The sequence below is a fragment of the Macaca mulatta genome, chromosome 16, assembly GCF_049350105.2.
Source record: "Macaca mulatta isolate MMU2019108-1 chromosome 16, T2T-MMU8v2.0, whole genome shotgun sequence".
Classification (NCBI taxonomy): domain Eukaryota; kingdom Metazoa; phylum Chordata; class Mammalia; order Primates; family Cercopithecidae; genus Macaca; species Macaca mulatta.
Window position 1 is genome coordinate 68,675,896 of NC_133421.1, and position 24,022 is coordinate 68,699,917.

At 56.4% G+C, this 24,022-nt stretch overlaps 2 protein-coding genes and 1 non-coding gene across 27 annotated transcripts; 2 read left to right on the forward strand and 1 right to left on the reverse strand.

Annotated features, from left to right (window-relative positions):
• The first annotated feature begins 4,681 nt into the window (after positions 1 to 4,681).
• Positions 4,682 to 4,783, forward strand: LOC114673255 (U6 spliceosomal RNA). Its single transcript, XR_003723982.1, has one exon. It is a non-coding gene; the product is annotated as a U6 spliceosomal RNA (small nuclear RNA).
• Positions 4,784 to 6,185: 1,402 nt separating this feature from the next.
• Positions 6,186 to 16,201, forward strand: RUNDC3A (RUN domain containing 3A). Of its 12 annotated transcripts, none has more exons than XR_013406898.1 (12): positions 6,186 to 6,509; positions 10,139 to 10,254; positions 10,606 to 10,754; positions 10,920 to 11,005; positions 12,228 to 12,317; positions 12,422 to 12,502; positions 12,652 to 12,817; positions 12,960 to 13,117; positions 13,883 to 14,020; positions 14,117 to 14,223; positions 15,002 to 15,453; positions 15,611 to 16,201. XR_013406898.1 is itself a non-coding variant. In XM_015119859.3 (11 exons), the coding sequence occupies exons 1-11, from the start codon at positions 6,403 to 6,405 to the stop codon at positions 15,751 to 15,753; spliced, it is 1,341 nt and encodes a 446-aa protein (XP_014975345.1). In that variant the 5' UTR covers positions 6,186 to 6,402; the 3' UTR covers positions 15,754 to 16,201. The 12 variants fall into 12 exon arrangements, 3 of the variants coding, with proteins under 3 accessions (XP_014975345.1, XP_014975346.1, XP_014975347.1); XR_013406900.1 differs by having other exon boundaries at positions 10,618 to 10,754; XR_013406899.1 differs by having other exon boundaries at positions 10,621 to 10,754.
• A 1,280-nt stretch (positions 16,202 to 17,481) lies between these two features.
• SLC25A39 (solute carrier family 25 member 39) lies at positions 17,482 to 23,703 on the reverse strand. Of its 14 annotated transcripts, none has more exons than XM_028835671.2 (12): positions 23,208 to 23,703; positions 21,355 to 21,454; positions 21,162 to 21,221; positions 20,686 to 20,730; positions 20,297 to 20,406; positions 19,556 to 19,623; positions 19,290 to 19,414; positions 18,914 to 19,087; positions 18,478 to 18,587; positions 18,211 to 18,292; positions 18,052 to 18,132; positions 17,482 to 17,970 (listed from the first exon to the last, which is right to left on the reverse strand). In XM_028835671.2, the coding sequence occupies exons 2-12, from the start codon at positions 21,437 to 21,439 to the stop codon at positions 17,855 to 17,857; spliced, it is 1,056 nt and encodes a 351-aa protein (XP_028691504.2). In that variant the 5' UTR covers positions 21,440 to 21,454; positions 23,208 to 23,703; the 3' UTR covers positions 17,482 to 17,854.
• Between the last annotated feature and the right edge of the window lie 319 nt (positions 23,704 to 24,022).

Genomic DNA, 24,022 nt, shown 5'->3' on the forward strand with positions numbered 1-24,022 from the left:
GAGCAAAGGACAGTTGCATCTATTAGACAAAGTGATGAAGCTGTTATTATTCAAATATGATGGACAGCTGTGTAACAGCTGAGTAGAAAAAAGGGGTAGATCAGGCCAGTTATTTGCTTATTGCCTTTCAGCTTCAAATTCATTCTTATTTTCTGTGCTCTCTGATGTTGGAAGGGGGCTGGGATTCTGCAAACCAGTTCCCTAGACTCCATTAGTGTCCTTCTGCTAGGTTCTGCTCATAGGTGGTGCACACATGGGTGATAAAAATATAAAGAAAAGCAAGGAAATGATTATCACAAAAGTTGAAATATAAACAAGGAACAAAGCTGGAGGACTTACACTTCCTGATTTTAAAACTTACTGCAAAGCTACAGTCATCAAAATAGAGTGGTATTGGCATAAAGACAGACATATAGACCAATGAAATAGAACAGAGGCTCAGATGTAAACTCTCACACACACGAGCAAGTGATTTCTTTCCTTTTCTTTCTTTCTTTCTTTCTTTCTTTCTTTCTTTCTTTCTTTCTTTCTTTCTTTCTTTCTTTCTTTCTTTCTTTCTTTCTTTCTTTCTTTCTTTCTTTCTTTCTTTTCTTTTGAGATGGCGTCTCGCTCTATCACCCAGGCTGGAGGAAAGTGATACAATTTCAGCTCACTGCAATCTCTGCCTCCTGGACTCAAGCGATCCTCCTACCTCAGCCTCCTGAATAGCTGGGACCACAGGTGTAAGCCACCATGCCTGCCTAATTTTTTGTATTTTGGGTAGAGATGGGGTTTCACCATGTTGCCCAGGCTGGTCTTGGACTCCTGAGTTCAAGAGATCCGCCCTCTTCAGCCTCTCAAAGTGCTGGGATTACAGGCATTAGCCACTGTGCCTGGTCTGCAAGTGATTTCTTAAATTTTTTATTTATTTAATTTTTTAGAGATATGGTCTTGCTATGTTAACCAGGATGGACGGGAATTCCTGGGCTCAAGTGATCTTCCCACCTCACCCTCCTGAGTAGCTGGGATTACAAGTACGTATCATCGCACCTGGCCTATGATCAAATGATTTTTTTTTTTTTTTTTACATAGGGTCTTGCTCTGTTGTCTAGGTTGCAGTGCTGTGGTGCAATGCAGTCTTAAACTTGATCAGGCCAGGTGCAGTGGCTCAGGCCTGTAATCCCAGCACGTTGGGAGGCTGAGGCAGGTGGATCACCTGAGGTCAGGAGTTCAAGACCGGCCTGGCCAACATGGTGAAACCCCGTCTCTACTAAAAATAAAACAAATTAGCCGGATGTGGTGGTGCACACCTGTAATCTCAGCTACTTGGGAGGCTGAGGCAAGAGAATTGCTTGAACCTAGGAGGCAGAGGTTGCAATGAGCCAAGATTATGACACTGTACTCTAGCCTGATTTTTGACAAGAATGCCAAGACCATTTAACGGGGAAAGGACAGGTTTTTGTTTGTTTGATTTTTGTTTTTTAAACAAATAATGCTGGGAAAACCGGATATCCACATGTAGGAGAATAAAGTTGAACCCTTACCTAACACTATATCCAAAAATTAACTCAAAATGGATCAAAGACCTAAATGCAAGACCTAAACTTTTGGCCGGGCGCGGTGGCTCAAGCCTGTAATCCCAGCACTTTGGGAGGCCGAGACGGGCGGATCACAAGGTCAGGAGATCGAGACCATCCTGGCTAACATGGTGAAACCCCGTCTCTACTAAAAATACAAAAAACTAGCCGGGCGAGGTGGCGGGTGCCTGTAGTCCCAGCTACTCGGGAGGCTGAGGCAGGAGAATGGCGTAAACCCGGGAGGCGGAGCTTGCAGTGACCTGAGATCCGGCCACTGCACTCCAGCCTGGGCGACAGAGCAAGACTCCGTCTCAAAAAAAAAAAGAAAGAAAAAAAGAAAAAAAGAGAAATTGGACCCTTGTGCACTGTTGGCAGGAATGAAAAATGGTGCAGCCATACAGAAAACAGGATGGCAGCTTCTCAAAAAATTAAAAACAGAATTGCCATGTAATCCAGCAATTCCACTTCTGGGTATATACCCCAAAGAATTGAAAACAAGGTCTCAAAGAGTTATTTGTACACCCATGTACATAGCAGCATTACTCACAATTGCTAACATGTGGAAACAATGCAAGTGTCCATGGATGGATGAATGGATAAGTGGATAAGTGTCTTAGTTGCTTTGTGCTGCTCTAACAGAATACGTGAGACTGGGTAATTTATAAAGAACAAAGATTTGTCTCTTACAGATCTGGAGGCTAGCTGGGAAGTCCAAGATTGAGGGGCCCACATCTGGCAAGGGCCTTCTTGCTGCATCATCTGATGGTGGTAGGCAGAAGGGCAAGAGACCATGAGCGAGAGAGAAGGGGGCCTGATCCTCATCCTCTTATCAGGAACCAGCTATCAAAACAACAGCATTAATCCGTTCATGAGGGTAGACCTTTTGTGATCTAATCATTTCTTGAAGGTCCCACTTTTCAACACCAGTGAATTGGGGATTAAGTTTCTTATACATGCCCATGTGTGGTAGCTCATATCTGTAATCCCAACACTTTGGGAGGCTAAGAAGGGAGAATCGCTTGTACCCAAGAGTTCAAGGCCAGCCTGGGCAACATAGTGAGACTACATCTCTACAAAATAAATGAATAAATAATAAACGAATAAAAATAAAAATTAGCCAGACATGGTAGCAGGTACCTGTAGTTCCAGCTGCTAGGGAGGTTGAGGCGGGAGGATCACTGAGCCTAGGAGGTTGAAGCTGCAGTGAGCTATGATTGCACCACTGCTCTCCAGCCTGGACAACAGAGTGAGATCTTGTCTCAAAAAGAAAGAAGGCTGGGCATGAAGACTTATGGTCGTAATCACAGCATTTTGGGAGGCCAAGGTAGGTGAATTGCTTGAGGCCAGGAGTTCAAGACCAGCCTGTCCAACACAGCAAAACTCCATCTCTACTAAAAATACAAAATTTAGCCGTGCGTGGTGGTGTGCGCCTCTAATCCCAGTTACTCGGGATGCTGAGGCACAAGAATCACTTCAATCTGTGAGGCAGAAGCTGCAGTGAGCCAAGATCATGCCACTGCACTCCAGCCTGGGCAACAGAGTAAGACTTTGTCTCAAAAATAAAAAATAAAAAAAAAGGCCGGGCACGGTGGCTCACACCTGTAATCCCAGCACTTTGGGAGGCCGAGGCGGGCGGATCATGAGGTCAGGAGATCAAGACCATCCTGACTAACATGGTGAAACCCCCTCTCTACTAAAAAATACAAAAAAAAATTAGCTGGGCGTGGTGGCAGGCGCCTGTAGTCCCAGCTACTTGGGAGGCTGAGGCAGGAGAATGGTGTGAACCCGGAAGGCAGAGCATGCAGTGAGCCAAGACCAAGCCACTGTACTCCAGCCTGGGCGACAGAGCGAGACTCCGTTTCAAAAAAAAAAAAAGAAAACAAAACAAAAAGTTTCCAACACATGAACTTTGGGGGACACGTTCAAGCCATAGCAATAAGCAAAATGTTGCATATTCCTACAAAAGAATATTAATCTGCCTTTAAAAGCAGAGAAATTCTGTAATGTGTTACATACAATATGGATGAATTTTTTTTTTTCTGTTTTTTTTTTTTTTTTTTTTCTGAGACAGAGTTTCACTCTTGCCCAGGCTGCAGTGCAGTGGTGCAGTGGTGCAATCTCAGCTTACTGCAACCTCCGCCTCCTGGGTTCAAGCAATTCTCCCGCCTCAGCCTCCTGAGTAGCTGAGATTACAAGCATGTGCCACCATGCCTGGCAAATTTTTGTATTTTTAGTAGAGATGGGGTTTCACCACTTTGGCCAGGCTGGTCTTGAACTCCTGACCTCGGGTGATTTGCCCACCTTGGCCTCCCAAAGTACTGGGATTACAGGTGTGAGCCACCATGCCCAGCAACATGGATGAACTTTAAGGACTTTATGCTAAGTGAAATAAGCCAGTCACATAAAAAATAAACACTATATGATTCCACTTATATGAAGTACTTAGAGTAATCAAAATCATAGAACCAGAAAGTAGAATAGTAGTTGCCAAGGGTAAGGGGAGTGGGGAATGGGGAATTATTGTTTAATGGATAGTTTCAGTTTTTCAAAATGAAGAGTTCAGAAGTTGGAGGGTGGTGATGACTGCACAAAATTATGAATGTACTTAGTACTACTCCATTGTACACTTAAGAATGGTTAAGATAGGCCGGGCGTGGTGGCTCATGCCTGTAATCCCAGTACTTTGGGGGGCCAAGGCAGGTGGATCACTGAGGTCAGGAGTTTGAGACCAGCCTGATCGACGTGGCGAAACCCTGTCTTCACTAAAAACACAAAAATTAACTGGGCATGGTGGTGCATGCCTGTAATTCCAGCTACTTGGGAGGCTGAGGCAGGAGAATCACTTGAACCTGGGAGGCGGAGGTTGCAGTGAGCCAAGATCGTGCCACTGCACTCTGGCCAGAATGACAGAGCGAGACTCCGTCTCAAAAACAACAACAACAACAACAACAACAAAATAAACCCCAAAAGAACATCACGTGCCCTCATTTGGAGAAAGAGCAAAAAAACCCCATCATGATTGCCCCTGGCAATCTGGAGGCAGGAGAATGGTAAGAGGGACTTCTACACGTGAGGCAAGAGCAAGATGACGGAAGAGGGACTGAAAAGACCAAGGTTATACTAAAATTGGAATGTGCTAATATGCTAAAAAATTGGAATGATACAGAGAAGATTAGCATGGCCACTGTGCAAGGATGACATGCAAAAAATAATTGAAAAAAAAAAGTAAAAAAGGTAGAGGTCCCAGAAGCCAAGAATTGAGGCTGAGGCTGCATAAACGTGAGATCTCATGCTAGGAATCAGGAGCTAGGAGTCAGTCTCCAGGTGTCAAAACCAGGCTCTTTCGTCTCCTCCTCCTCCGCTTGTGGTGACAGAGGGTCCCTTCCTGCTGATTATTTTCAGATGTGGGTGCAAATCTGAATCAATGTAGAGACATCAGCAATCCACTGGCAGAGCATCAGGTGAATTGAGCAGGTAGGCAGAGTTGGAGAATAGGTACGAGTGAGTCCTGGGAGGAATGTTCCTAGGGGCAGATGGAGAAATTGGGTAGAGGCCCTTTAATAAACACAGAAAGGCTTTATGTGGGAGTTGAGGATTCCAGCAGGTGAAGGGGAACCCCCCCGCTGAAAATCCTGGAACAGGTTGAATAGAGGAACAGGGCAGGTGGGAGCAGGGATGTGAGAGAGGAATAGGAGGCCAAGGGCGGGGGGTAGGGGGGGAAACCAGACTATGCCTGCATTTTCCCCCACCCCCAGGGAGAAACTGCAACCAGTTTTACAGGACACTCCTGGCCTTGCCCGAGATCAATGACCCCATTCAGAGAGGGTTGATGGCACTATGCAGCAATGCCGGCAGCCAAGGGGTTAACCTTAGGCCAGATGGCTCTGGGGTGGTGCGAGGGGGTGGGCCACCACCCCCTCCGGTTGCCTTGGCACCACTGTAGGCGCCTGCTCTGCCGCTGGGAACTTCCGCAGAGCCCAGGGCCCTTCGCTGCCAGTCTGCTCCCCACTCTCTGTCCCAAGTGGTTCCAGGCGCTGGACCCTTAGGCTTCGTCTGGAGTCCCATCCTCCACCCCAGGAGAGGTTGGCTCGGCCTGGCTGGTGCAGGCGGGTCCAGCCCAGGCACAGACACGCAGATGCAGTCTCTAGGGCTGCTCCTTAGCCTCCTGGGTTAGCAGCCCGGAGCCACCTGCGCTCCCTGCACGCAGCCCCCACCTCGCCGAGAAAGCCGGGGCTGAACGGGTAGGGGGCGGGGAGGGGACGAGGGTCACGGAGGTGAGGACCTCCTTTCCCCCAGCGGCAGGGGGAGATCAGAGACACCACGGAGCACAGGTCAGAAACAAGGGAGTAGAGAGGTCGGAGCCAGAGACTCGAGGCAGGGAGGAGCGAGGAGTCTCGGGCCCAGAGTGTGGGGGTGGAGGGCAGGCCCCCTGCTTCTCCTTCCAATCTCTGCTTCTCCCGGGAACCCCCTCCGCCCTCCCTGGGGCCCCGGCTCTTCCCCTCCCCCCAGACCCTGCACCCTCTGCGGATTGGTCCTCGGCCTGCTGGGGGGCGGGGCCCGAGGGCCCTGACGTCACTGGCCGAGGGGGGCGGGCGGCTGGAGGAGGGGCTGACGGGGCCCGGCTCAGCACCTCGGAGAGCTCCCTCCCCGGCCTTGTTTTGCTCTGGCATCGCTGCCGGGGGAGGGAGCGAGGGGGCCGGGCACCAGGCGCAGAGGCAGGGGAATGGCCATGGAAGGGTTGAGGGGCCGCGGCGGACAGAGGGCCCAGCCGTGATCCAGCGACGGGTTTGGGGCTCCGGGTGGGGTGGGGGGCAGCGGGCGGCGGCAGCAGTGGCCGCACATCTGGATGGAAGCGAGCTTTGTCCAGACCACCATGGCTCTGGGGCTGTCCTCCAAGAAAGCATCCTCTCGCAATGTGGCTGTGGAGCGTAAGAACCTGATCACCGTATGCAGGTGGGCACCGCTGGCGGGCGGGGGCTGGGGTGATCAGAGAGAGGGGTTGGGGTGGACTGCGGAAACCCGGACGGAGCGCTGCCGCGGAGAAAAGGGAGGGGAGCAAAGAGTCGAGAATAATGCGTCCACTGTCCCTCCCAGGCCCAGAACCCAGAGAGGGAGCTGCAGTCTGGTCCCTACCCTTCTAGGCCAAGTGGCCTATGCCGGGGCCTGGGCCTGAGGGGTGAGGGGTGTTTAATTGGTACTGCAGCTTCCTGTGAGAACCAGGAAGTGACATTGTGTGAGGGGGAAGGAGGTGGGGATGGCTGGCTCCCTTGCTGGGAGTGGGGCGGGATGGGCAGAGGGGACCCCATGGGGGGATGAATGCCCTCCAAGCATACCCTCATTGGCACCCATGTCAAACTGACCCTCTGGGGTGGGGTTCTCCAATGCTCAGATTCTGGAGCAGGGATGGGCAGGGTCAACTGGGCATGGGGGCAGAGCCCATGAATCCCTCCAGGGAAGGGAGAGGGGCACCGCCCAAGACGTGGGAAGGACCAAGAGCCTGGGTTCCAGGTTATAGGGGAGAAGACCGGGAGGGCACGGCCACTGGTCTCTGAGGGTGAACGGTTCCTGGGTTGGGAAGATTCTCCGCTATTGTGGGGCCCAGGAAGTGATCCTGTCCACTTCAAACCTGCAGTGACTCACCCTCCCTGCCCTGTCCCAAAACCAGGGCATGGCCAGCTGCTCAGCCACTCCCCCTGCAGCCCACACCTGCACTCTCCTCTGGTGCTGGGATCCCCTGTCAGCTGCAACCTCCTCTGGCCTCCATGCCTATCAGGTGTTGCTCCCTCAGGGCAGGGTGCTCCTGGGGACAGGGCTCACTCTTCCCTTGCCAGCCCCACCTGCCTGCCACGTAGGCCTCAGCTCTGCTGAAGCCCACCTGATACCCTGAGGCCCACTAGTGCCCACCTGATGCCCTGGCTCCTGGCTCCCATAGCTCCTTCCAGGTTCCTGGGCACACACCCAACCACACTGCATCTGTCTCCCAGCATCATATCCCTAGTGCCCAGCACAGTGCTGTGCACATCAGACCTCTGCAGAAATGCCTGGAACGTTAAGGAAGAAGAGAGTGTAGCAATGGCCCAGCCCACAGTGCAGGGCACTGCCTCTACCCTCATTCCCCCCAACCCCTACCAGTGTGTTGTAAAACAAAGATTTCTGTCTTTGGGGCCAGATGGTCCGAGGTTCAAGCTCTTACTCCATCAGCTTTAGCTGCGCAACCTTGAGGAGGTCTCTTAACCACTCTGGGCCTTGGGTGCCCCATCATCCTCATTTTAGATGTCACAGTCATACCAAAGAATGATAATGGCATCATCCATGTAGGAGCCTAGCTCAGTGTCTGGCACACAGAAAGAACCCTTTCCTAATGACGTTCTTCCTGGCCCTCTCTGCTCTCTACCTGCTAGGTTCCTCTTTTTTCTCTTGCCTGCCAAGTTAGCTGAGCCTCTTGAGTACGTGAGGGGAATGAGGGAACTCTCCTTGACATAGGCCAGAGAAGAAGAAGTTGAAGGGCTGAAGGTGGCTTAGAACTGGGAGGGAAGGATAGAGTTTTGGGGGGTCAGTGATGTGACAAAGGCTTAGTAACCCCTAGGCCCCTGCTGCCTCATCACTGTCACATGGTTTGCCTCCAGCTCCCAGAACAGCTCCCTTTAGCAGGCCGTGGGCTCCCCTGGGCCCTGGCCTCGCTGTCTCCATGGTAACCTGCAGCAGCCACTGCATCTCCTATCAGAGAGCACACCACGGGGCTCCCGGGGGCAATGACCACCTCTGTGGCACCCCTGAGGACAGATACCAGATGGTTGCCATGCTGAACCCAGTCCAGGCCCCATCATTGTCTGACCCAGATGACCAGGAGAAATCAAGCTGGCAGGAGGGTGGGCATAGTGAAGCTGGGATAATGCCCCAACCACAGGCTTGCTTTCAGCAGGGCCAGCCTTCCCAGCCACAGCCCCGCTCCTTACCATCCCTGCCCAGCAGCCCTAGGCACCTACCATCTCCCAACCCTTCCTGGGCTCTCAACCAAAATGTAATGAGGCAGGTACGATTGTTCCCATTTGCATTTGGCAAGAGGGGACTCAGAGAGGGGCCCAAGGCCACATGAGTGTCACAGGGAAACAGGATTTGAATCCAGCAGGCTGCCTCCCTCTAGTGCAACCCCAAGACTGACCTGGCTCTGATCTCAGGCCAGATCAACTCTAAGTTCAAAAGGAAGGGGGACAACGGCTCAGCTGTGCAATTGGCCTGAGAGCCGCAGAGGTCAGTGCTCCAGGGCTGGAGACTTGTGGTGCAGAGGACAAAGGGCGGTGGAGCAGGGGCTGCTCCAGGCCTAGGTCTTCACGATAGCTGCCAGGAGGCCACAGATGTAGCAGAAAGAGCAGAGTCTTCAGAATCAGAATCAGACATACCTGCTTGACTCCTCATAAGCCATGTAGCTCTGAACAGATCAGTCAACCTCTTGGACCATCAATTTCTTTATCTGTAAAATGGGGATGAGAGTGATAAGAGGGCCTATCTTTCAGGGCTGAGCATGGATAAGGTAGTGCAGACAAAGTACTGTGCTTGGCACATTATAGAGCTTGATAAATATAAGAAGAAAAGGACACTTCCAAGCAGCTCCCATTATCCCTGGACACCCCGCCCTTGCTCTGCCACCCACAACAGGGAAATCATGGGATGTTAGGAACTGTGTCCTCATCCCTGCCCCACTCCACTGCAGGGATGGCAGGGGGAGATTGCAGGGGTAGTGACTGCAGAGGGAGCCTGAGGCGTAGACAGGATTGGAGAGGGGGCACTGCATGGCTTCAGTCCCTCAGCTCCACAGGTTTCCCTTGGTCCCTTCCTCCTAAGAAGCTAGGCCCCCAAGCCCCTTCCAAGGATCTGCTGCCAATGCCCCCTCCTGCCCAGTGTCTGTGTCAGGCCCATACCCCGCACCTCCCCACCCCACCCCCGCCCAGCTCTGCACTGCCTGGTTCTGGGCAGCTGGTGTGTGGGAGGCCAAGCCGGGAAGGAAAGGGGGAAGGGGGTATCTGTGTGCTGGGAGCCCACCTGGCCACCTGCACATGCCCACACTCCATGTGCACAGTGCCAACTCACATGCCCTGGTACAGGTGACCCCATCCCCAAAAGGGACTGAAGGTTGTTCCAGCAATCACAGAAGACAGCTCAGGGTGGGGCACACACCGGCTTCTAACACCTAGTTGACCCAAGCCTCGCACACACAGACCCTGAAGGGTGGTCTGGGGGAACAGGCTCTGGGACCGCCCCCGGCTTGTGGCGCCTCATCTTCCTATTTTTTCAGTCCCTCTCACCCCTTGTTCCCGAAGCTTCCTTTCTCTGGGTGTCACCTCTCCTGTCACCCACTTTGTCAATCAGTCTCCCACCTGTCACCCTCCCTCCCCACCTGCCACCCTCTCACTCCACATGACATGGTACCTCTATGGTCACTGTAGTCTTGCCTGTCTCCCCGCTCCCTCTGCCCCCCACCACATCCATGCCCTTCCTGACCTCTTCTCTGCCAGTTGCTCCCTGTCTCAGCCTGTTTCCTCACCTGACACCCCACTGCCCTGTCTCCCCACCTTGCCACCCAGGTTCTCTGTGAAAACGCTGCTGGAGAAGTACACAGCGGAGCCCATCGATGACTCATCAGAGGAGTTTGTCAATTTTGCAGCCATTTTAGAGCAGATCCTCAGCCACCGCTTCAAAGGTGGGCCCAGGGTCCCTCCTCCAGTGGTCCCTCCCCAACTCCCAGCCTTTAGCTCCCAGCCACCTCATTCTGATATACTCCATGGACTCTGAATCCCCTCATTGACCCTGGCCCCCATCCTGGACCATGTGCAGAAGCTTGTGTACAGATCTGGGAAGTGGGAGACGCCTTTGGCCTACAATCCCCATCAGTGGGCAAGCTATATGCTGGGGTGCCCACTGCATACATGCATGTGTATGCACAGATCTTTGTGGGAGGAGGCTGCTTATACTTATGCATGTGAGTGCTTCACTACATGGACCCTCTCCAAACTCCCTGGTCTTGCTGAGTCCGCTCCCTGCCCTGGCTCAGCCTGTGCCCCAGCAGGTCCAGTGAGCTGGTTCAGCTCAGACGGGCAGCGGGGCTTCTGGGACTATATCCGGCTGGCCTGCAGCAAAGTGCCCAACAACTGTGTGAGCAGCATCGAGAATATGGAGAACATCAGCACAGCCCGGGCCAAGGTGAGGGGCCTGGAGCAAGCAACTGCTCTCTGCTCTGGACACAGGGGGCCTGCCTGTTTCTTGGTCCTCACCGCCTGTCCACAGCCCAGGGGAGAAGGGCCCACACCTGATGCTGGACACATGAGTCTCTCTGGGGCAGCAAGTAAAAGTGAACGTGATTTCCAGGGCCGGGCATGGATCCGGGTGGCACTGATGGAGAAGCGCATGTCAGAATACATCACCACGGCTCTGCGCGACACCCGGACCACCAGGTCAGACTTCCCAGGCAACTCAGACCACAGGCCTCAGGGTGCACCTGCATTGCCCAAACACAGCTGATCCTTAAGTTCCTGCAGCATCCTTCAGTTCCTGGACTACAAGTCCCAGCACCAGCATGCACGGCTGATTTCCCTCTTCCAGCCTGGCCTGCAGTCCCAGGACAAACTCTTTTTTTTTTTTTTGAGGAGGAGTTTCACTCTTGTTGCCCAGGCTGGAGTGCGATGGTGCGATCCCAGCTCACTGCAACCTCTGCCTCCCGGGTTCAAGCCATTCTCCTGCCTCAGCCTCCTGAGTAGCTGGGATTACAGGCATAGGCCACCACGCCCTGCTAATTTTGTATTTTTAGTTACTCCATGTTGGTCAGGCTGGTCTCAAACTCCCAACCTCAGGTGATCCTCCCACCTCGGCCTCCCGAAGTGCTGGGATTACAGGAATGAGCCACCGCACCCGGCCCCAGGACAAAGTTTTACCACTGCCACCATCACTTGCAAGTCAAATCTAATGCCCATTATTCGACATCATTGCCCAGCACACTCCGCCCTGGCACACCTCTGGATGAGCCTCAGCTATGCACCATCTCATGTGTTGGCTTGCTCCATGACCTACAACACAGCCCTTCTGGCTCTCCAAACTACAGCGGCAGTTCTGTACTTGCTATTCACGGACACAGAGTCCTTATGTGGGGAGTTCAACCCCTGCACTGTGGGTTCACAGGGAGGTTGGGTGCCTGAGTCAAGGGGTTACAAGGAGAAGTGTGCCTATGTGGGCAGGTGCATCTGAAACTGTCTGGGTGTGGCAGGGGGCGTGTACCTCCGCATCCCAATTGGCCACAGCCAGCCTGATGTTTTTGCTGAATTCCATTCCTCAGTCTACACATTTCCAGGTTCAAGTCAACACATTTTTTGCACACCTACTGTATACCAAGCACTAATGATTAAGACTCGCTTCCTGATATGAAGGATCTGGGTAACCCAGTACTTGATGAGGAAGGGGTAGCTCAGAGGGAGGAGTCGGCTCAGGGAGCACTCATTCTAGGTGATGGGGCCACAGGTGCCAGCCCCAGGCTGAGGGGGGAGAGAGGCTCCAGGCCTGCGTGCATATCAGGAAGGAGAATTGGCCTTCCTTCAGGATGGGGTGGCAGTAAGCCAACAACAGCAGCTCTGGGGAGGGACTCCAGGGACCTGCTGCACTGTCAGGCCCTCTGCCTCCCCACAGACGGTTCTACGACTCTGGAGCCATCATGCTGCGGGACGAAGCCACCATCCTCACCGGAATGCTGATCGGACTGAGCGCCATCGATTTCAGGTGGGGTCTGCCTGAGGGCAGTGGTGGAGGGGGCTGTTTCCCCGACAAATGTCCTACCCCAACCCCTCACACCCACCCCCAACCCTGTGGCTCCTCTGCCTCAGCTTCTGTCTAAAGGGGGAAGTCCTGGACGGGAAGACACCCGTGGTCATCGATTACACGCCCTACTTAAAGTTTACACAGAGGTGAGCGGCTCCATGACTGCGGCGGGGCGGGAGACGGGGGGGTCCTCAGGACATCCTGGGGACATCCTGGTCCCCCTGCCCTCGGCGGCCAGCGCAGACGCGCGTGGGGAGGGGCGGGACCGGCCGTGCCCACTACTCCCTCTCCCAAGCTACGACTACCTGACCGACGAGGAGGAGCGGCACAGCGCCGAGAGCAGCACGAGCGAGGACAACTCGCCCGAGCACCCGTACCTGCCGCTCGTCACCGACGAAGACAGCTGGTACAGCAAATGGCACAAGATGGAGCAGAAGTTCCGCATCGTCTACGCGCAGAAGGTGCGCGACGATAGCGGGTCTGGGGGGCGGGCGGGCCGGCGCGGGGGATTCGGGCATCCTGGGGCGCGGCGGGGCGGGGTGGGGCCGCGGGCCGCGGCCGGGAAGTCTTCCCCGCCGCCCGGGCTGAGCCGGCGCCCCGCAGGGCTACCTGGAGGAGCTGGTGCGTCTGCGCGAGTCGCAGTTGAAGGACCTGGAGGCGGAGAACCGGCGGCTGCAGCTGCAGCTGGAGGAGGCGGCGGCGCAGAACCAGCGCGAGAAGAGGGAGCTGGAAGGCGTGATCCTGGAGCTGCAGGAGCAGCTGTGAGCGCATGGCCTGCCCTAACCCCTGACCCCGGCCGCCCCGACCACATCATCGGGCGAACCCCATCTTCACTTCCATCGACTCTAACATCACCCGACACGAGCACCCAACTCTCCAGCATCAACCCTCTGATCCAGCCAGCCCACCCCGAGATGCCCACAATGATCTTCTAACATTGCCCCCAGCATAAGATCCAGTGACCTCCAACAGCCAGAGCCCCACTTCACCCTCAGTTACCCTTCAGCTAGAGTGGCCATCCAACCTTACTGCAGGGACCCCACGTCACTCACGAGGACCTTGGGTGTTGCTCTTCAACCTTCAACACGATTGCACACTTCCCAGCGTTCATCACCTCACTCACCTGCACCACAGGCTCACTGACCGTCATCACCCGCTGTGACCCCCGACCTCACCCCTGCCGATCCCTGTAACACTTCTTCTCTAAGCCTTTCCATCACCCTGATCTTGCGGCAGGATCCCCAAGACGACCTTACCCTTCAGGGATTCCCACACTATTCTCCACTGAAGCCCCCATCACCCCAACTGACCCCTACAACACTGTACCATTCCCTCCAACTCCCAGTCACCCCTCCACCCCAGTACCACCTCCACTTCTTCCCGGGATCTGGCCCACTGACCCCAACACCGTATCCCCATTTTTGCCGCTCAGATTTCATTCCTGACCCCTCCCTCATCCCCTTGCTGAATCTCCTTCCTCACTTCTCCTACTTCCAGCCAGGCCTGACTCCTCCTCCCCCTCCCAGGACAGGTCTGATCCCCAGTGACCACGCCCCTCTGGCCCAGGGTTCCAAGGAGCTCACTACACCCCTGGTCAACCAATGGCCCTCACTGGGAACGCTTAATGGGGCCGAGGGCGCCAGCAACTCCAAGCTCTACCGGAGGTAAGCCCCAGCCGGGTGCGGCTTGGGCCTGCGAGCGGGTCGTCCTGGGGAAGAAGGGCTTCCTCTACCGGTGCACCAGCTCTCGCTCTGCCGCAGACACAGCTTCATGAGCACGGAGCCCCTGTCAGCTGAAGCCAGTCTGAGCTCGGACTCCCAGCGCCTGGGAGAGGGCACACGGGACGAGGAGCCCTGGGGTCCCATTGGTGAGCTCCCCCAACCCCAACACCCAGTACCCCTCCAGGAAGGGCTGAGGCAAGGCCCTGAGGCCTCGAGGCACGTCCTAGCCCATTGCCTCTTTCATTCTCTCAGCCTTTCTTTTCTTTTCTTTTTTTTTTTTTTTGAGACAGAATCTCACTCTGTCATCCAGGCTGGAGTGCAGTGGTGCAATCTCAGTTCGTTGTAACCTCCGCCTCCCGGGTTCAAGGGATTCCCTTGCCTCAGCCTCCTGAGTAGCTGCCATTAAAGGCTCCCGCCACCACACGTGGCTAATTTGTGTATTTTTAGAGACGCGCGGCTAATTGGTGCATTTTTAGTAGAGACAGTTTCGCCAGGCTGGTCTTGAACTCCTGACCTCAAGTGATTCACCCGGCTCAGCCTCCCAAAGTGCTGGGATTACAGGCGTGAGCCACTGTGCCCGGCCTCTCTCGGCCTTTTTTGAGGGCTTAGCACAGCAATTGAGAGCTTACTTGGGGTGTCAGAACCCAGCATATGCAGAACCCAACATAAATCCTGGCTGTGCTTCCTCTAACCATGTGAGCTTGGTCAATCACTTTATCTCCATGAGTCCATTCTTTGTAAAATGGGGATGTTGATAATCACCAGTGTTGTCATGTGGTGAGGGCTTAGTGGCTTTTTAGTGTCATGACATCCTCAGGGGGCTCACAAACTCTAGAGGAACTCCTCAGACTAATTTGCTCTTATCTCATGCACACTGTGAACTACTTGCCTGACCATTGTTTTCCCCTTCTCTTTGGCTGCCAGGAAGCTCAGAGCCAAATTAGTGGCTCCCTTCGAGCGAATGCCCAGGACTTCAACGCATGCACTTTGTGTTGACCTCATCCCTGGCTTCACCTTGGTTTTTCCCATCCTAGTTCTCCCTATGCCTGGATAACCCGTCTTTTCTTTTTTATAAGCAACCACACTGTATTGGATGACCCTAGACCTTCTTTGAGACAAGGCAGGCTGTGGCCATGTAGCCCCATCACACTGTTTGTGATTGTCTGTGTGTCTGTCTCCCCCACCAGACTGTGAGCTCCGTGAGGGCAGGGACCGTGTCTTGTCCGTTCTCTGTATCCCCAGTGCTTGGAACAGAGCGAGTGCTCACTGTGTATTTAATAAATGGACAAAGAGAGAGGATGACCCTCAGGGGGAGACAGAGACATCAACTGACGATTACAATACAGTGTCCCCAGCGCCGTGCCTGGCACAGGCAGGTGCTTAACCAAAGTTTAACTGAAAATGGCAAATGCTCTGGAATATATCAAGGTCCCCTGGGGGGTGACTTGAGGGCTGCCCTTTCACTGCCCACCCCTCTACCAACTCCCACACATGCAGACTGGTTGCCCGGCCTCACCCGCCCTCTCTCCCCAGGGAAGGACCCCACGCCCTCCATGCTGGGCCTCTGCGGCTCCCTGGCCTCCATTCCCAGCTGCAAGTCCCTGGCGAGCTTCAAATCCAACGAGTGCCTGGTGAGCGACAGTCCCGAGGGCAGCCCGGCACTGAGCCCCAGCTGAGGAACGGCATGGGCAGTGCTAGCCCCACCTGCCAGGGGCCATGGACACCTGCCACCCTTCTTCAACAAGAGTCCCCCAGTCAAGGCTACCCTTGCAGAGAACGCTGCCCACCAAGCCAGGGTTCTCTCGGGGAAGATCCCCTCTACTCACCTTAGCTTCCTTGCCTGTGGCAGCACGGGCTGCGGAGGAAAGCAGGCTGAGCCAGGAGGCAGGGGTGCCCAAGCCGCAGGGACCCCTGGGGAAGCCTGCTCCATTCTTCTGGTGACCCTGGCACTCCCTCACTCATCTCCCCTTCCCCCTCAGGAGCTGGTGGCCCAGTTTCCACACCCCCACCTCCCAGTCTCTAGCCTGTCCATCTGTCCCTGTGTATGCCCTGGAGTCACTCCTTCCTCAGCCCCCAGGGCAGGAGCTCTGCGGGGGATCAGGCAAATAAAAACCAGAGGACTGAGGGCAGCCTTGTATGTGGGGGGCTGGGGAAGGGCCCCGTCCTGAGGTCTGAAGTAGTCAGTGCCTGGCCCGTGACCAAGGTCAGGCAGCACTAGCATGTGCCCTGTAGGGACAGGCAGGCCAGCACTCAGGGAGTGGGTAGCTTCTGTGTTAAGTGCCCAAAATATTAGGTCTGCCCAGGGCAGGCCCAAGACATGCAAGTGCCCTCCAACCCAACAGCCTTTAAGAATTCGCTCAATCCGGCCGGGCGCGGTGGCTCAAGCCTGTAATCCCAGCACTTTGGGAGGCCGAGACGGGCGGATCACGAGGTCAGGAGATCGAGACCATCCTGGCTAACACGGTGAAACCCCGTCTCTATTAAGAAATACAAAAAACTAGCCGGGTGAGGTGGCGGGCGCCTGTAGTCCCAGCTACTCAGGAGGCTGAGGCAGGAGAATGGCGTAAACCCGGGAGGCGGAGCTTGCAGTGAGCTGAGATCCGGCCACTGCACTCCAGCCTGGGTGACAGAGCGAGACTCCGTCTCAAAAAAAAAAAAAAAAAAAGAATTCGCTCAATCCCAGGCTGAGGAGGCAGAGCACGCCGGGGGCAGGATGGAGGCACACCCTGGTGGGGCCAGTGCCCTGTGCTGGCCTCAGCAATGGTGCTTTAGCCCAAAGTTGCAGACTCCTCTTAGGCCAGAGCCTGGCAGTTAAGCAGCCCTCACTCCTCTGCTGTCGCTTAAGTGTGCCCTTAAGGAGAGATGTTACCATCCCCAATTTTTTTTTTTTTTTGAGATGGAGTCTCGCTCTGTTGCCAGGCTGGAGTGCAGGGGCGCCATTTCGGCTCACTGCAAACTCCGCTTTCCGGGTTCAAGGGATTCTCCTGCCCCAGCCTTCCGAGTAGCTGGGACTTGACAGGCGCCCGCCACCATGCCCAGCTAACTTCTGTATTTTTAGTAGAGACGAGGTTTCACCGTGTTAGCCAGGATGGTCTTGATCTCTTGCCCTTGTGATCCACCCGCCTTGGCCTCCCAAAGCACTGGGATTACAGGCGTGAGCCACCATGCCCGGCTCCTACCATCCCCTATTCTAACCCTAACATGGGGGTGGTCCCCAAAGGGACCTCACCATCAGAATATCTACTTGTGGTCCCTCACATTCTAGGTCCTCACCCCGACTGACTCTCACCAAGCTGGAGAGGTCCTCTTTATGGGTGCCACCCTGGGCAGCCAAACCAGCACCAGGGTCCCTCCCAATCCTCCCTCCCAGCCACCCCAGGCCCCAAAAGGACAGGCGCCAGGCAGAAGTTCATCATCTTTACACTTAAGGAATGAACAGGGGTCAGGGAGACTATGCCAGGCTGAGGGTTTCTCGGTTTCCGGAGACAGGCCCAGCTACAGCAAACACAGGGCAACACGAAGGGGGCAGCTGGAAGATTTGGTCTTGAACTTGGGGGGTGGGAAAGTGATGATCCCCACGATTGGAGCAGCAGGAAGAAGTTGCGTCTGAGGAAGGGCTGGGCCGCCCAGAGGGACAGCCCTGCCCTGGAGCTTGTCGCTAGCAGGGAAGGGAAACAAGCCCCCTCCCTCAGTGCTGAGAAAAAGGCACTTGGCTGGGTATCCTCCTGCCCTCTCCCCATCCATGGGAGAGACGGGGTCCTTGCCTCCATGCCCCTTTCAGCTGCCCAGAAGCCGGTCCTGGTTCAGCCTCTGGAAGAAGCTTTTGCCAAACTCGTAGGTGCTGATCATGATGGCGCAGGAGGGGGCAGCCTTGATGATCCGAGGAAGGAAGCCTGCAGTGGAAAGGAGACCTGGGTCAGGGGTCAGGATCGCAGGCCCCGCCCTGTGCCCAACCCCAACACCCACACACTGACCTGCAAAGAGTCCCTTGGTGCCAGACTCGGCGCGGATCCTCCGCAGCAGCAGCCAGGTGGAGCTCACATGCAGGGGGCTCACTGCAAACGCGACGCCAGCTCAGTGAGGCCCCATTCAGGACCCTGCCTGTCCCCTGCTACACCCGTCTGGGCCCTCACCTCTCACAGCCTCCATTGCTCCCAGTGCGACCTGGCGTTGGGTCTTCACCACATCAAAGGGTAGAGTCAGCACTGCAGCCACCTGGTGGGGCGGGCAGGGACAGGGCTCAGCTCCACTTCCAGGACCCCCAGCCCTTCCTCCCAGATGGCTCTTGCGGCTGGGAGGGACAAAGGCCTCATGGGGTCTGCTTCTGGGCATCTCCAAAAACCCTCAGGACCCCCCCAGGGAGACCTCCACTGGCCTCACCTCCAGCCCAGTCCACTCACCGTCCCTGAGATGCCACCAGCCACAAAGCTCATGCCCACAAAAGTCTGGTCCTTCGGCCTGAGTCCATTCAGCCAGCTCTTCACCAGCTCATAGTTGAACCAGTACAGGGCTTGGGGAGGGGGATGCACTGATTAGAGATGGGGAGGGCAAGGAGGTAGTCCCAGACCTTCCATCTTTCACTGCCACTACTCCCTCCCAGCTGTGAGTGTTCTCTGCTACATGCAGGCTCGGAAGCAGGCTCTCTGTAGGAATTAATCTCCTGACAGCCTGGGCAAATACTCTACCTGCTACACCCATTTCACAGCTGAGAAACCCATGGCTCAGAAAAGCTAAGTAACTTCGTGGTTACTAGTTACAAAGCTGGGAGTTGGCCGTAGACCCTTTGTGTATCACCCCAGGGTTCCCTCATCCACCCCCTACAGCCCAGGTGCCTACCTGAGAAGGGCACATCTCGAAGGGCAGTGGGGCCCCAGCCCAGCCACAGTGAGCGCCAGCCACCCTGAGCCACCGCAGCTCGAACACAGGCACCCAGCTCCCGGTACGACACATGCCGAGCCTGCAGCTTTGTCCGCATAAGCTCCAGGGGGCTGACCACAGTCACGGTGCCCACTGTGCGGGGATTGGGGTGACAGTGTGGAGAAGTCAGGTCACAGGTCTTACATGGCATCATGTAACTCCTGCCCCAGGTCTAGGGACCTAGAACATCCCCCGCACCCCCAGGCTGGCAGAGGTTGGGGCTGGGAGCTGGGACTGACTGGGCTTGGGCAGAGCTGGGGACAGAGGGAGGTCAACGGCCCAAGACTATGCTCACAGCGGGCCAGAGCGCCAGCCACCATGGGTGCGTAGAGGTCAGAGGTCAGGGCTCGACCACATAGGAAGGCCTTGAGTTGGTCGTAGGCAGTGAAGTAGATGGCGGTAGCTGGCACAGTCATCACCCTGGAGATACGGAGAGAGGTTAGCTGGGACTCCCAAAAGGACCCAAACTTTTAAAGCATCACCTGCCCCACCTAGCCATTCAATAGGGCGCAAGGGGTCAGGAGGTACCAGAGAAGAGGGGTGCAGGACCCGGCTACTCACAGGGTGGCGGGGAGGCCGCTCCAGAGGGTCCTGGTGCCCTCATGCCTCACGATCTTCACGAAGGCGTCCTGGCCAAGCAGGCACCAGCCCAGGGGAAGAGGAGGGACACAAGTGAGGTCTGTGATGGGGCTGGCCTAGGCTGGGCCTTTGCCTGACGCCCTCAGCCTCTGCCCACAGCCCTCAAGCCTCCCTGCCTCTACACGTGCAATACCCCAGTTGGGTCCAGGTGGACACCTGGTCACCCTTCAAAAACCTCATGGAGGCCAGGCACAGTGGCTCACACCTATAATCCCAGCCAGCACTTTGGGAGGCCAAGGCGGATAAATCACTTGAGGCAGGAGTTCAAGACCAGCCTGGCCAACGTGGCAAAACCCCGTCTCTACTAAAAATACAAAAATTAGCGTCTACTAAAAATACAAACATTAGCGGCAGGTGCTCATGCACGCCTGTAATCCCAGCTATTTGGGAGGCTGAGGCAGAAGAATCACTTGAACCCAAGAGGTGGAGGTTGCAGTGAGCTGAGATCACGCCACCGCACTCCAGCCTGGGCGACAGAGCCAGACTCCATCTAAAAAGAAAACAACACCTCAAAGAGATACTGCCTTCTCCGGAAGCACTTTCTGACTGAACTGGCTACCTCTGCGTGCCTTGCCCAACCCCTTCTTTCCTGGGGCTGCTGCCCAGCCAGACCCAACTCCTCACAGACACTGGCGAATCCCTATGGACCCAGTTGCTCCTCACCATGGTGCCAGTGAAACGGGTAGGGTCTTGAAACCAGGTGGCACAGCGGGCACCATTTGGGCACAGGTACAGGGGCTCCAGGACACCATTGCAGTACAGGAGGCACTTCCCTGTGGATTGGAGAGAGGAGGGCACTGGGGAAAGGCAAGGGACGTTATAATGACAGGACCCTAGAACCTTGCAGGGAGGCAGTGGGCCCCTATCCCTGGAAGGCCAGTAAAGGCCAGGTCCCTGTGTGGATGTTCTGGTGCAGGTCATGGGTCTGGCTGGCGGGACCTGGGAGTATACACTAGTCCATGGCTGTGGAGTCCACTGGTGCCCTGGGGACAGGGACAAGGACTCTCTCCCCCTTGCACCCTCCCAGGCTCCCTGTGGCTTGGGGCACTCACATTTGGTATAGGAGAGGCTCCACAGTCTGGAGGAAGGCGTCAGCTCTAAAATACAAGGCAGCCCCTCAAGTCAGGAGAGCCCCCACCCGCCCCAGGGACCCCATCTCTGGAAGATCTTTTTATTTTATTTTTTGAGATACAGTCTTGCTCTGTCGCCCACCCTGGAGCATAGTTGCACAATCTCAGCTCACTGCAACTTCCACCTCCCGGGTTCAAGCGATTCTCCTGCCTTAGCCTCCCGAGTGGCTGGGACTACAGGCGACCGCCACCAAGCCCAGCTAATTTTTGTAGTTTTAGTAGTGAGGGGGTTTCACCATGTTGGCCAGGCTGGTCTTGAACTCCTGACCTCAGGTGATCCGCCCGCCTCAGCCTCCCAAAGCGCTGGGATTACAGGTGTGAGAAACCACGGCTGGCCTCTGGGAGATCTTTCTTTTGCCCAGGCACCACCCCTCACTAGCTCCAGGTCAGGTACTCACCGCTGGCCATGGAGGGCCGCTGAGACTGCAGACGAACCTTCACCACGTCCAGGGGTGTCACTGGGGGAGGAAGTGGGTCTGAGGGCTCCTTTCAGGACCCCACCCCTAGGACTCCTCCCCCAGGACCACACAGCCTCCAATCTCTGGTCTGCCCCATTCCCACCTGCCCCCACCCCACCTCCCAAGGTCTTACTGAAGAGGGAGGTGACCACAGCCCCAGCGCCTGAGGCCACCATTTGCTGGAGGGAGCTGATACCCCCAAGGTCTTGCTCAGCCATCTTGAAGCTTCAGTCCTGAAAACCAAACCTCAAATGGAGCAAAATTCCAGGGATGGCAGGAAAGGAGGCAGGGCCACTGTGAGACTTTTTCTTTGAGACGGAGTCTCGCTCTGCACACTGTCGCCAGGCTAGAGTGCAGTGGCACCACCTCGGCTCACTGCAACCTCCACACCCACCTCCCACCAACCCCCGTTCATGCTATTCTCTCGCCTCAGCCTCCGAAGTAGCTGGAACTACAAGCTCGCACCACCTCGCCTAGCTAATTTTTGTATTTTTAGTAGAGACGGAGTTTTACCATGTTGGCCAAGATGGTCTCAACCTTCTGACCTCGTGATCCGCCCGCCTAGGCTTCCCCAAGCACTGGAATTACAGGCGGGTGCCACCGCGCCCGGCCCGCTATGAGACTTTAACCCGACCCTTACCTACCGCCCTTGAAACATCAGTTGCCTCAACAACCCTGGCAATGACCTCTAAAGCAGGGACTGTCCGCCCCACTCCGCCGGGGAAAACTAAGGCTTGGGGAGACGAGGTGGCCTGCCCAAGGTCACTCAGGAGTGGCTCCGAAGGAAGCTGGGGTGCCAGACCTATCTCTCGATTGCAATAGGGGCCAGGGCCGTTCCCTCGTCTACCTCGCACGTGTCCACTGCGCACCTCCTACGTGCAGGCGCGGGTTTGGCTCTCGTGGCCCCAAAATCAGAGTACCTGTGTTGCCGCTGCAGCCCCCACTCCAGCACCAAGGCCCCGGGCGGGCACCTGCGAGCCCAAGTTACCGGGCGTGGAGGAATGGCCGGGCACCGAGGGTGACGCGTAAACAGATCTAGTGACCACAAAGGGCCCGTCGCCTCCTCGGGACTGTGGGCTGGGATGCCCGGCCCTCCCCGCACGGCCGAACGGGCCAGACCTGGGGCCCGTAGAGAAAGAGCAGTCTCTGGCCTCCCGCCCCAAAATACAGGCCCGGGGCGCAGCCGAGAGAGCGGGAAGTAGGGACGTAGAGCCAGGATCTCTCCCCGACGCTCGGCTACACTCCCGGCACCGGAGCGCGCAGAGCCGCCAGGTGAGGAGGACCACGCCAGCCCGACGGCCCCAGCACCGGCCCTGGCTCGCACGGCCGCCCGGAGACCCCCGCTTCTGTCTCCGTCCCCAGCCCTGGCCCAGCACCGCCTACCTGGCTCTAGGCTGGTGCTCGTCCGGCTCGGAGCCCAGGGCCGGGCGGGCCCATACCGGCTCCGGCGCCAGTGCGGGGTCCGCGCGCCCTCGCCGAGCACCCGGGCCAACGCCGAAAGAAGCCAAGTGGGCCCCGCCCCCACACCGCTGCGCGAGGCCCCGCCCGACGCGGGCCGACCATCCGCAAACCCGGAGTGTCTCCGGCTCCGCCCACTCGCGTCTCCGCCGTGACCTGCGGTGGTCCCGCCCCCTTGCCGGGGCCGCGCGGGCAGGTTCCAAGCCTGTCTAGCGCTAAGACCTGCAGGCCAACGTCGCGGTCTCCACGTCGCGCTAAAACCTGGCAGCAGCAGGCACTTCCAGCATCTTTTTTTAGACAGCATCTTTTTCAGCCTCGCTCTGTCGCCCAGGCTGGAGGGCAGTGGCGCGATCTAGGCTCACTGCAGCCTCGACCTCCCGAGCTCAAGCGATCCTCCCGCCTCAGCCTCCCGAGTAGCTGGGACAACAAGAGCGCGCCGCCACGCCCGGCTTGTTTGTTATTTTTATTTTTGTCTCCCTAGGTTGCCCAGGCTAGTCTGGAACTCCTGGGCTCAAGCGATCCGCCCACCTCGGTCTCCGAAAGTGCTGGGATTCCAGGCGTGAGTCGCCGCGCCGTCCTTAACAGCGCATTTGCACCAGCCCCGCCCTGGCCGCGCGCGGCACTGGGAGCCCCAGCGCCTTCCGGACGGCGAGGGTGATGCACTGGCCCCCTTCCTCGGGGTCCTCAGGTGCGTGGCGGCGGCAGTGAGAATGAGTTATTCGAGATCGCCGAGAGACCGCACAATAACGGCGAAGTTACTTGCCGGGCTCCCCGCCGAGACTTGAAAACTTCTCGACGACTTCTTTCGCCGGCCTTAGCATCGCCCCCATTTTGCAGGTTACGGAACAGGCCTGCAACTGCAAAACGCTTTGTAAACCACAGGGCCCCGCGCGGGTGTCCGCCGCTGGGTGAGCCGAGCTACAGCCCGGGCCGGGCGGGCTGGGACGAGAGCAGGCCGGGGGAGCCGGGAAAGCCATGGGGAGCCACATCCCACTTCCGCGTGACCTTGAGCAAATCACAACCCCGCCTAAGGCCCAGAATGACTCCCGCGCGGGAAGGGAATGCGCACTGAGGGCGGGAGAACACCGACGTTTTGCTGTTGGTTGCTCTCGTATCGTGATTTCTTCTGAGTCTCAAAACTCTTTGCAGTAGGTTATTGTTGAAATAGATTACCCCAACCCCAAGCCGAGCGCGGTGGCTCACGCCTGTAATCCAGCACTTTAGGAGGCCGAGGCGGGCGGATCACTTGAAGTCAGGAGTTCGCCAATATGGTGAAACGCCGTCTCTACTAAAAATACAAAATTAGCCAGGCATGGTGGCGGGCCCCTGTAATCCCAGCTACT

What these genes read in the sequence shown, in the direction of transcription:
- RUNDC3A (XM_015119859.3), top strand. Translation starts at nt 6,403, where the DNA reads ATGGAAGCGAGCTTTGTCCAGACCACCATGGCTCTGGGGCTGTCCTCC. An exon ending in AACCTGATCACCGTATGCAG is followed by an intron (nt 6,510 to 10,138) that starts GTGGGCACCGCT and finishes CTTGCCACCCAG; the next exon opens with GTTCTCTGTGAAAACGCTGC. An exon ending in GCATCGTCTACGCGCAGAAG is followed by an intron (nt 12,818 to 12,959) that starts GTGCGCGACGAT and finishes GGCGCCCCGCAG; the next exon opens with GGCTACCTGGAGGAGCTGGT.
- SLC25A39 (XM_077969416.1), bottom strand. Translation starts at nt 21,439, where the DNA reads ATGGCTGAGCAAGACCTTGGGGGTATCAGCTCCCTCCAGCAAATGGTG. An exon ending in AGCGGCCTCCCCGCCACCCT is followed by an intron (nt 19,415 to 19,555) that starts GTGAGTAGCCGG and finishes CCGTATCTCCAG; the next exon opens with GGTGATGACTGTGCCAGCTA. An exon ending in AGCAATGGAGGCTGTGAGAG is followed by an intron (nt 18,133 to 18,210) that starts GTGAGGGCCCAG and finishes TCGCGTTTGCAG; the next exon opens with TGAGCCCCCTGCATGTGAGC.